This window comes from Melanerpes formicivorus, unplaced genomic scaffold, assembly GCF_026170545.1.
Source record: "Melanerpes formicivorus ecotype bairdi unplaced genomic scaffold, bMelFor1.0.p_v2 SCAF_1, whole genome shotgun sequence".
Lineage (NCBI taxonomy): Eukaryota > Metazoa > Chordata > Aves > Piciformes > Picidae > Melanerpes > Melanerpes formicivorus.
Genome location: NW_027142353.1, coordinates 34,283,570 through 34,295,674, shown reverse-complemented (window position 1 = coordinate 34,295,674; position 12,105 = coordinate 34,283,570). Strand labels below are relative to the sequence as shown.

The following is a 12,105-nucleotide window of genomic DNA, read 5'->3' as shown; positions in this document are numbered from 1 at the left end:
CTCAGTTGGCCACTCAAAGTTGAGGCTTCCTCACAGCACTTTCATGTTGGAGTAGAATGAAGAGAGCCTCTCTCTGAAATGCTGTGCAGGACGAAAGATGCCTTCAGAGCCAGAGCTGACATGGGCTGTGTAACAGTTCTAAGTATCACTATTGGGAACTAAACTCTCTCTTCCTTCCCCCCTCCCTCCCCCCCTTTTTGTTTTTAATTTACTGATGATATAGTTGGAAAACCTGGTTTTGGCTTGGCAGTTCCACCCTTGCCTCATTGCCAAACAAACCCAATTGATTATCACTCATTAAGGACTCTACAAAACACAAGACTATGTTGTAAAAACAACCATGACAACAGGAAAATTCCCCCCCAATAATCAGTTTTATGTCTCCCATTTAGTGTTCTGTCTTCCACTTCTTTAGAGGAGAGTGGCCTCTGGGCATTTCTTACAATTCCTTCCTGGACTCAATCCCAACCATATCATAACTGAAGGAGGGTTTGGTGGTTTTTTTGGTGAGTGGCATTGTTACGGCTCCAGAGCTGGACCTCTTGAAATGTTGCAATCTAAACAGTTTGCAATCATCATATAGGAGGGAAGCAGGCCAGGTCTGGAACAAAGGGCTTTAGGTCATTTTAGATCAGATCTCCTTCATTGGAATTCCAAGTCCAAACATTTGAGACACTGCAGGGGTAAGAAGGGTTGAAATTCAGCACCATGCAAGGATCTGAATGTTGCAGGTCAGGTCTATCTCCAACATGAGCCTCTGGCTATTGAAATGGTGGGATGGAAATGTGAGCAGAGTCACAAAGCTAATGGCACAAAACCTTTAACAGGCAGGATGCTACCTTATGGCCAAATATCTAGCAAGAAAGGTTTGGAGAGATATCAGAACCAGTCAGGAGATTAAATGCAACAGAAAAGATCCAAAGAAAGTGGCATGAGCCTGTTTGGAATAGCATGGTAATGTTTGATATTAACCATGTCTTTGGAGGCTTGCATTTGAGCTTTCCCCTGAACATGAAGCCACCACAAGGATGATGACATTTCTAAACAGCCGAGAAATGCAACCAGAAGTCTCTCTTTGCACATGAACTCCCCTCTTCCTGCCCCAAAAAGGGCAAAAGAGGGCCAGATTAGCAGTTGCATTAAGGAACAACATCCCACTGAAGCCAGTGGTGGTGGAACCACGGTAAACAGCCATATCCAACAGATGATCTATCTGAAGTTAATAAAAATCATTGAACTACCAGAAAAAAAACACTAAAGACTCCTTAAAACTTTGTCTCAGGCTGGTTCTGATTTTATCCAAACCAATTTCCCATGATAACAAAGCTCTTCTGCGTTGAATCCTAGAAATAAATGAGGCATGGATCTGCACCTACTCAACAAGCTGCACAAATGCTCTCCAACACATTGGTCACTCGAAATGGATCTTCTATGGATAGGGCAGGAAGAGGAATAAACTGACAAGAGCAAAGCACAATCGTTGCCAAGGAGAGGTGAATACAGAAGAGAGGAACTCAGGTATTTGGTTTACCTTTGGTGTGGGTGTGGGCGACTGGCCAAATGTGCTGGATGCATAGCCACAGAGAAACTACGTGAAGCACAGGTGAAAAACAAAACCAAACCAAAACAAAACACAAAACAAAACAGAGACAGAGAAGAGCAAATAGTGAAAAGGAAGAACAACCAAACTGGAGCCCTGATACCGTCAGTCTTGGAGGTCCAGCTGTTAAAATATCTCATGAACAGTATTCATTAAAAAAACCTCTTAGATTAAATTCTTAGATTAACTCTTAGACTCCTCTCTGTCCTTGGTCTTTTTGACCATGGGGTTTCTGTGTTGTTTGCTAATAGTAAATACTTGTATGATATTGTAAATGCTGTGTATTTTGTACACATCCATTGCATTCCATTGTAGAGTGTAGTTTTTGCTTGTAAACACATCCTTCATTTGCTTCTGAGTTGGTCTGGCTGAGTTAATGTTGGATGGGAAACTTCAACCCACTACAATCCCCCTCCTGGCTTTTTCCTTTCACCTCCACGTCTGCATCTCTGAAACTGAGGGAACTGTCCAGCTGTTGCCTCTTGGAAACAATTCTTCCACACCTCTTAACCTCACTCATTATCCATCTAGTTTCAGCTGTTCTGCTCTTCTCCCTCACACCCCCCTGCTCTCCTGTGACTGGTGCCTTCAATAAGCAGTTGGGATGATGCCAAGGAAAAATTAAATGTCACCAAAATTCTAAAGAAATCTCTTCCTTCCTGCCTAATTTTAATACAACAAATCTGAGGGTTTCGATGCAATTGAAATTTGTGCCAAGAGGAAAGTCCACAAACTCTGGATTTTTTTTTCCCCTCCACCATTTTCCATCCTCCACACAAACTTCACCCCCGCCCCCCCCCCCCCGCCCCGCTGCTTTCCATCCTCCACTGCTCCTTCTACCTGTCACAGAATCACAGAATCACCATGGTTGGAAGAGACAAAAGAGCATCAGGTCCAACCTGTCACCACAGACCTCATGACCTAACCATGGCACCAAATGCCACGTCCAATCCCCTCTTGAACCCCTCCAGGGACAGTGACTCCACCACCTCCCTGGGCAGCACATTCCAAGGGCTAACAACTCTCTCAGTGAAGAACTTTCTCCTCACCTCCAGCCTAAATTTCCCGTGGTGCAGCTTGAGACAGTGTCCTCTTGTTCTGTCCCTCAAGCAAGCAGCACTGTCAGACCACACTGGTTGATCCCTCAGAGAAACAGTGCACAATACCCACTGAATCCATCATTTCACCTGGCATCACTCAAAGCAATGTTCCAGATGAGCCAAGACATACAGATAGACCTCCTCCATGATGGGCATGCACAAATCAGGCTTCCCAACCCCATGTATTCCAGCAATACATGTAGGTTTTGCTGTCCACCAACATGAGGTCTTTCAGGGACCAAAGAGTTACTACAATATTCATATATTCACTCTTGACTAGTCCTCAAACTCCTCTGATCTGTGGCTTTCTCAAGATATAATCATACTTTTCACTGGCTCACAATAACCTACAAACTCACCAAGCTCTTGAGGACTAAAAGTTGGAAGCTGTTGAGTGAATTATAGAATCATAAAATGGCCTGGGTTGGAAGGGACCCCCAAAGGTCATCTAGTCCAACTCCCATGCATTCAGCAGGGGCATCCTCAACTAGATCAGGTTGCCCAGAGATCTGTGGAGCCTCACCTTGAATATCTCCAGGGATGGAGCCCCCACCACCTCCCTGGGCAACCTCTTCCAGTGTTCCACTACCCTCATAGTAAAGAACCTGTTCCTAACATCCAATCTAAACCTCATTTTCTCTACCCTTTCAGTTTAAAGCTGTTACCTCTCATCCTACCACTACAACTTTAGGTGTATCAGAATAGGACCCTGATTCTATCAATCACTTTCAAGAAAGGGGCTGCAAGATTATGGAATTTTGGTGGAGAGAAATAGCAAAATCACCTGAGCCCTGTGTTGGATCTTGCTTGTCTGAGCAGTTTTGTTGGTGTGCTCTGTAAGGAATTTGTGCTCTCCCAGTTCACAGTAACATTGTGCACATTTAGGGAAACTGGTACACAGGGTTTTCTCCTCCTTCATTTTCATGCTATCTCTTGTTAAAAAAAAAAACCAAACAACCAAAACCAACAACCAGCATTAAAGTATCAAGAGCAGGGACCACCACTCAGATTTTGAAGATATTTACCAGAATTATAAACAGGGGAAAAATAATGTTCTGATGTTTTAAAAGGTCTCTGTGATAGAATCATAGAATTTCTTTGGTTGGAAAAGACATTTGAGATCAGCGATTCCAACCATTATCTAACTCTACCAAGCCTGATGTTAGACCATGTCCCTCAGCAGCACATCTCTGCATCTTTTGGAGATCTCCAGGGATGGGGATTCAACCCCCTCCCTGGAATGTTGCTGTTGTTTACCTCTAAAGATGCTTGGTAGGCATCCCTGTGAAGAAATCTTCACAACTGTGTAACCCTGGGAGCTCCCTCTCACGTAATCCCAAGAGTCCTCCTTCTCCATTGCTCTTCTCATAGAATTGTCAGGGTTGGAAGGGACCTCAAGGATCATCTAATTCCAACCCTCCAGCTATGGCCAGGGACACCTCACACTAGAGCAGGTTTCTCAGAGCCACATCCAGCCTGGCCTTAAAAAAACACCCAGGGATGAGGCTTCTACCACCTTTCTGGGCAACCTGTGCCAGTGTCTCACCACCCTCATGGGGAAGAACTGCTTCCTAACATCTAATTTGAATCTCCCCACTTCTAGTTTTGCTCCATTCCCCCTAGTCCTATCACTCCCTGACCCCCTAAAAAGTCCCTCCCCAGCTTTCTTCTAGGCCCCCTTAAGTAAAGTAAACACATACCCTCCCAGAGGACCAGGATCAAGAAGGAGGAACTTTAAATTCAGCTTTCATAGCTGGTGTCCCCTCTCTCTGTTGTTGTAACAGTAAAACACAACTGTTGGCTGGTCTTTTCCAGTCCTACTTGGTGCTGAAAGGCCAGTCCAGATTGTCATAGAATTACAGAATAATAGAATGGTTTGGGTTGGAAATGACCTCCAAAGGTCATCTAGTCCAAACTCCTGCAATGAGCAGAGACATCATGAAATGCTTTGGTTTGGGAGGAACCTTTAGATGCCATCTAGCCCAACACCTTCAACTAGAGCAGGTTGCTCAGAGCCCAGAACAACCTGACATGGAAGGTTTCCAGGAATGGAACATCTACCACTTCTCTGGGCAACCTGGGCTAGTGCCTCACTAATCTCACTGGAAAGAATTTCTTTCATCTACTCTGAACCCTCTTTTAGTTTAAAACTATCACCCCTTTGTCCTGTCACAACAGGCCCTGCTAGAAATTCTGTCCCCATCTTCCTTACAGGGCCCCTTTAAGCACTGAAAGGCAGCAATCAAGTCCCTGGAGCCTCCTCTTCTCCAGGCTGGACAACTCTCAGCCTTTCTTCACAGGAGATGTGTTGACCCCTTGTTCTGCTCTGGGCTACAAGAATTGGGTTTTCTCACTCTATTACATGCAGATGTAAGCTGCTCAGTTAGAGCTCTTTCCTCTCTTTGATTTCCACAATCACAAACCTATCCCTGCACAATCACAGAATCATAGAATGGTCCAGGCCAGAAGGGACCTCCACAGGTCATCCTGTTTGACCTCCCTGCAGTCAGCAGGGACATCCTCAACTAGATCACGTTGCCCATAGCCTCTTTGAGCCTCACCTTGAATATTTCCAGGAAAGGGGCCTCAACCACCTCCCTGGGCAACCTGTTCCAGCATTCCACCACCCTCATAGTGAAGAACTTGTTCTGATATCCATTCTAAATCTGCCCTTATGTAGTTTGAAGCCATTGCCCCTTGTCCTGTCACTGCAGGCCTTTGTAAACAGTCTCTCTCCATCCTTCCTGTAGGTCCCCTTCAGGTACTGGAAGGCTGCTATTAGGTTTCCCCAGAGCCTCCTCTTCTTCAGGCTAAACACCTCCCAGATCCCTCAGCCTGTCCTCATAGTAGAGATGCTCCATCCCCCTGATCATTTTCATGCCCCCCCCTCTCCCTCAGGTCCATGGCCTTCCTATACTCAGGGCTCCAGACCTGGATGCAGTACTCCAGGTGAGGTCTCTCCAGAAGAGTGCAAAGTGGCAGAATCACCTCTCTGGATCTGATGGCAATGTTGCTTTTGATGCAGCCTAGGATGCATTTGGCCTTCTGTGCTGCAAGCTCACACTGTCTGCTAATGTCCAGCTTCTCATCCATCAGCACCCCCAAATCCTTTCCCACAGGGCTGCTTTCTATCACCTCTTCCCCAAGTCTGTATTGATAGTGAGGACTGTTCCAGCCCAGGTGCAGAACCCTGCACTTGCTCTTGTGGAACCTCAGGAGGTTGTCCTGGGCCCAGCTCTTCAGCTTGTCCAGAGAGGAGCAATCACAGCACAAAGCTATGTTTGACAAATCAAATGCAGTGAACCTGAGGCATGAGTGTGGAGGTGCCTGTGACATCATATTAATGCTTCCTGATGGTTGACTTCACACTAAGAGGTTTGAAACTCCCCCCAGAATACCAGAGCAGTATGACTACTTGTAAATCTTCTGCTCTTTCCAGGAATACCCTCCCCCATGAATAAAGGTCTTCTTCTGCCTGCATTACCATTGCCACATCTGCTTGGAAGATCTGCTTGATGAATTTGTTTTTTGAGGAATGCACCAGCTGAATGATGTCTCCATGCAGTGTGTCCCTGTTTTTCTCCAAGAAACCTAGAGGGATAATGGTGTAACACTTAGATGACACAAAGCAATGCAACGTGGCCACATCTCAAACCACAAAATTCCAGTGATGCCTTGGCTGCTCTTAGGACACCAGTTCCTTCTCCAGGGAAAGGAGGGATGGGCAGTGTGAAGGGATCATAGAATTTGTTTTGGTTGGAAAAGACCTCTAAGATCATTGAGTCCAACCATTATCTAACTCTGCCAAGTCTGGTGCTAAACCATGTCTCTCAGCATCACATCTATGTCTTTTAAACACCTCCAGGGATGAGGATCCAACCACCTCCCTGGGGAGCCTGTTCCAGTATTGGGGAACCCTTTCAGTGAAGTTTCTTCTACTATCCAACTCTTCTAGTATCCAACCCAATCCTCCCCTGGTGCAATGTGAAGCCATTTCCTTTTGTCCTATCACTTGTTACTAGGGAGAAGAGACCAACTCACACCTCTCCTGTCAGGGGGGTTGTAGAGAGTGAGGTCTCCCCGGAGTCTCCTTTTGTCCAGGCTAAACAAGCCCAGTTTCCTCAGGCACTCCTCATAAAACTTGTTCTCCAGACACTTCACCACCTTCATGAAGCTGTGTGAATGCTGTTGTTCAATTTTGTTTTCACTACAGGAAAGACACTGAGTATGTCCACAGAGCAACAAAGCTGGTGAAGGGTCTAGAGCACAAGTATTACAAGGGGCAGCTGAGGGAATCATGGTTGTTTAGTCTGGAGAAGAGGAGGCTCAGGGGAGACCTCCTTGCTCTCTACAACTACCTGAAAGGATGTTGTAGCAAGCCAGCAATTGGTCTCCTGCCCCCAAAACAAGCTATAGGTCAAGAGGAAGTGGCCTCAAGTTGCACCAGAAGAGGTTTAGGTTGACCATTTGAACAAGCTACCCAGGGAAGTGGTGGAGTGACTATCACTGGAGGAATTTAAAAGCCATGTAGACGCAGTGCTGAGGGACATGGTTTAGTGGTGGGCTTGGCACTTCTGGGTTAATGTTTGGACTCGATGGTCTTAAAGGTCTTTTTCCAAACGAAACAATTCTATGATTCTATGGCCAGGGTGTGTCCTGAAGCAGCACCTGGGTTGCTGGACTACTACTGGCTGTTCTTGGGAGGGTAGTGGGTGTAGGTGATGAGTAGGGAGAGAAAAGGGGGTCAGGAGAAGGAAGATGGAGGTGCATCTTGAGACTGGATTAAAGATGCATGCAGTGCTAAGCGCTGCAGCTCTGTCATGGGCACCCAAGAGTGAAAGAGCACCTTTGCAGCTGATGGGCCAGCAGAAGCAGGACTACACTGACATTACTGTGGGCTACCACCCCACTCTGCTTCAACACAGCAGCAGTTTGCCTCCCCCAAGCATCACCCCGCACTTGCAGTACCCCAGGAGCTGCCCCATACCTTTTGTTTCGTAGTAAACAATTCCAGCAAAGTGATTAATCCCAAACTGGGTTTCATAGTTGTTCTTGGGAGGAATGTAGTTGGTGTTAAGCTTGTGCTGGGAGTTCAGCTTGTGCAACATGGTGGCATCTGTACCCTGTGCATGAAGGAAAAGATCTGACATTTAACCAGGGTTTGAGCCACTACAAAAATGTTCCAGTTGTGGTGGGTTGAAGCAACAGTGCATTTCTTTTCTTTCTGTCTTGGGTGACAGTGTGTGCTTATTTTGAGAAGAGATTCATAAATTCATAGAATGGTTTAGGTTGGAAGGGAGTTAGAGATCTAGTTCCCACCCTCTGCCATGGACAGGGACATCTTCCACTAGCCCAGGTTGCTCAAAGCCTCATCCAGCCTGGCCTTGAACACCTCCAGGTAGGGCCTATCCACAACCTCCCTGGGCAAGCTCTTCCAGTGTCTCACCATCCTCACTCTAAAGAATCTCTTCCTAATACCCAGTCTAAATCTCCCCTCATCCTATCACTACCAGCCCTTGCAAAAAATCCCTTCCTGGATTTCTTGTAGGCCCCATTCAGATACTGGAAGGCTGCTCTAAAGAATCCCTGCAGCCTTTTTTTCTCCAGGCTGAAGTGTCCCAACTCTCTCAGCCTGTCCCCGTATGCTCCAGCCCTCTGGTCATCTTTGTGACCTCCTCTGGACCTGCTCCAGCAGCTCCATGTCCCTCTTATGCTGGGGGCTCCAGAACTGGATGTAGTACTCCATGTGGAGTTCCATGATGTGTTGAAGGAGATACCTTCAGGACACAAATTAAACCAGTGGATTAAATACCACTGCTATGTTGTGCTATATTCAAGATAGTGCCCCAAAGGAACTACATTTACCACTATTCTCTCTTAAACTTTGTCCAAGTCTACTCCTGAGCCTCTTGTAGGTGTAGTTGTCTGTCAAAAATAACTGACTTGTTTGAAGCATGGGTGTAGTAGCCATGGAAGAAAAATTGACAGAGCAATAAAAGCAACCACAGTCATGCTTCAAACAGTCAAACAATAGGCAGCCCTCTGGTGAATGTGTGCCTGGGGCTGATCAGATCACTCACAGGGTGCCAGCAAGCAAGTGCAAAGGAACAATGGATACAAACTTGAACATAGACGGTTTCACCTCAGCATGAGGAGAAACTCCTTTACAGTGAAGGTGACAGAGCACTGGGGCAGGCTGCCCAGGGGGGTTGTGGAGTCTCCTTCTCTGGAGACATACAAAACCCATCTGGATGCATTCCTGTGCAGACTACCCTGGGTGATCCTGCTTTTGGCAAAGGGGTTGGACTGGATCTCTGGAGGTCCCTTCCAACCTCTAATGTATTGTGATTCTGCAAATGTCATGGTGAAAGATTTTTTTTTGTAACTCAGTGTTGTGTCATCTGCTTACAATTCCTCATGATCATTGCTTATAGAACTTATTCACTCCCATCATTGTGACCAAAGCTCAGTAACATTTTACACTGCATCTTTAAAATGCAGAGCTAGAAATCAGCAGAAGCTTTAGCTGGAATCGAAAAAGCTACTGCACTGGCTTGGATAAAAAGAACTTTCTAGACTGGTATCCTACCTCCACTCAGGCCAGAAATGCTCAGCATAAGAACATAGAAAGGCTGTGAGAACTGGGTTTGTTCAGCCTTGAGAAGAAAAGGCCTAGGGGAGACCTTACCACCATGCACCAGTACAGAAAGGGAGGCCACCGTGAGGATGGAGACTCCCTTTTTACAAGGAGTCGCATGTAAAAGACAAGGGGTAATGGGTACAAGTCATTCCTGGAGGAATTCCCTTTGGACTTCAGAATAAAATTTATCTCATGGTATACCATGAGAAGAGTCGAAGATTGGAATCATCTCCCAAGGGAAGCAGTGGAAATATCAGTGACAGCAGGGCTGAACCCAGAAACACACCTTGGGGAACTTGCTCTCCTCATCGATAAGGGAGATGATGTTCATGGGCTTGATGGCAATCATGTCCAAGGCATCCTGGTTATCAGTGAACTCAATGTGTTGCCAGTTGATGTTCTCCAGGTTGTACTCTTCCTGCTCTAGCTTGAAGACGTGGCGCACAAAGAACTGCTGCAGGTTTTCATTTGCAAAGTTAATGCAGAGCTGCTCAAAACTGTGGAGGGAAGGTCAAGGAAAGGCCACTTTAGATTCACCAGGCTCGATCTTTCTCCATTTCTCTCCATGCTTGAAGCAAGGCTCTCAAGTCACATCAACCACTCGGGTTGTGGTTGGCTGAGAATTTCCTGGGCAGTTCAGATAATCAGGTTTCCCCCCACTGCCAAACAATGGTATAGCCATTTGTGGTGGGTCGAAATTTTCCCCCCATCATTAACTTTGCCAGACCAGCTCAGCTGGAAGCAAATGAAAGCTGTATTTACAGTATCAAACAGTATCACAGTATCACCAAGGTTGGAAGAGACCTCAAAGATCATCAAGTTCAACCTGTCACCACAGACCTCATGACTAGACCATGGCACCAAGTGCCACATCCAATCCCCTCTTGAACACCTCCAGGGATGGTGACTCCACCACCTCCCTGGGCAGCACATTCCAATGACGAACGACTCTCTCGGTGAAGAACTTTCTCCTCACCTCAAGCCTAAACTTCCCCTGCTGCAGCTTGAGACTGCGTCCTCTTACTAGCAAAACTACAATCTACAATGGAATGCAGTGAGTATGTATAAATATACAATATTTACAGATATCTACAATTAACAAACAGCATGAGAACCCCCCTGGTCAATGACCAGGGGAAGCTATTAGCTTCTCCTTTTTTGCCCCCCCCCCCCTTATCTCCCTGTACAAAAGAAGGGAGAAAGGAGCAGAGGAATGTTAATACCAAAACAATGCAGCCAAGGTCAGGCAGAAGCAGGTCAGTATCTCTCCAGAACCAAGAAGTGAGAAGAGAAGAAATATTGTTTGGGTACAACCAGTTTTAAGTTCCTTATCTCTCCAATGGGATTATTTAGAATGATCTTTGTCTTCCTTTTTGCACCCAGTGGTGATTTATTTACATTTTACTACTTTTCTGTTCAAGAGCTGTGAAAAAAATTTAAAGGCATAGCCTAAAACTACCACACCATTCTACAGGTGCAGCCTGTATCAGTCAGTTTAGGTAGTATCTTGGCTTCTGAAACATTAAAAGTGACCAACTCTGAAAATCTCCCATATAGAAAAAGGTTTGGCCTAAACAAGACCTGTTTAGGAGAGGTGAAAGGACAATGAGTACTGTGTCCAGTTCTGGGCTCCTCAATTTAAGAAGACTGAGATACTCAAATGTGTCCAGAGAAGGGCAACAAAGCTGATGAGAGGTCTTGAGCACAAACCTTATGAGGAGAAGGTGAGGAAGCTGGGGGTGTTTAGCCTGGAGAAGAGGAGGCTCATGGGAGACCTTATTGCCATCTGCAACTACGTGAAGGGAGGTTGTAGCCTGGTGGGAGTTGGTCTCTTCTCCCAGGCAACCAGTGGCAGAACAAGAGGACACAGTCTCGAGCTGCACCAGGGGAAGTTTAGGCTGGATGATAGGAAGAAATTCTTCACAGAAAGATTTGCTATTAGAATGTGCTGCCCAGGGAGGTGGTGGAGTCACCATCACTGGAGGTGTTTAAAAAGAGCCTGGATGAGGCATTTGGTGAGTTGAGGCACTAGTTGATGAGATGGTGTTGGGTGATAGGCTGGACTTGATGATCTCTGAGGTCTTTTCCAATCTGGTTGATTCTGTGACAGCAAGACCTAGAGCTTGGGGTGGCAAAGGAGGGTTAAGACCTAGTTCTGGTTTTGCATGCTCCATACCTGTTTACAGTGAAGTTCTCAAACCCAAAGATGTCAAGGAGGCCAATGGATCTCCTGATACTTTTGAGTTCCTGGGAGGGAGGTCTGTAAATTGCAGCATTGATCTTCTCCACAATCCACACAAATAGCCGCCCATAAATTCCCTGCAATAGCCCAAAGATGGAGGTCACTGAGGCAGCTTAGCTGTTTGCCCTGCTGGTTTGTGGCACCAAAGACTGCTGGCTTTGATTTAGTTTACCTTTACATACCTTTTTTAGGCACAGTATCTCCACAGTGTGTAGCAATTCTTAAAGAGACACAATTGATATTTTCATAGGTGTACTTAAGGTAAGAAAACAGCTGTAATGAATTTACAATATAAGAGGGGGTTTTGTTATGCTTGTTTGCTGCTCTACTCCTGTAAAGATTTCAGCTACAAATGCCAATTTTCTTAGTATATAATTTATTTCAGGTGTACTGCTTCAGGTGATATTATAAGAAGAAGGTGACACAGGCTCCCTTAAAGCATAGCCATCAACTGGACTGTCCCTGAAGCCAATGTATTTGCCAGACTCTCGGTATGGGTTAAATATTCAGAAGCTATTCTTTA

General features: G+C 45.8%; 1 protein-coding gene across 6 annotated transcripts in view; it reads right to left on the bottom strand.

Moving 5' to 3' along the window:
• Nucleotides 1–12,105, bottom strand: part of MYO7A (myosin VIIA) — a 170,227-nt gene that overhangs the window by 58,279 nt on the left and 99,843 nt on the right. For 4 of the 6 annotated variants that reach the window (XR_010987495.1, XM_068139609.1, XM_068139619.1 and 1 more), the window contains 5 exons: nucleotides 11,517–11,659; nucleotides 9,627–9,837; nucleotides 7,688–7,823; nucleotides 6,185–6,291; nucleotides 1,532–1,588 (listed from right to left, as the gene is read on the bottom strand). Coding sequence is in view for 5 of the 6 variants with exons in the window: in XM_068139609.1 (XP_067995710.1) it covers nucleotides 1,532–1,588; nucleotides 6,185–6,291; nucleotides 7,688–7,823; nucleotides 9,627–9,837; nucleotides 11,517–11,659 (654 nt within the window). In the remaining variant the exon portion in view is untranslated. The remainder of the gene's footprint in view (nucleotides 1–1,531; nucleotides 1,589–6,184; nucleotides 6,292–7,687; nucleotides 7,824–9,626; nucleotides 9,838–11,516; nucleotides 11,660–12,105) is intronic. The other 2 variants (XM_068139637.1, XM_068139647.1) reach the window with 1 other exon arrangement.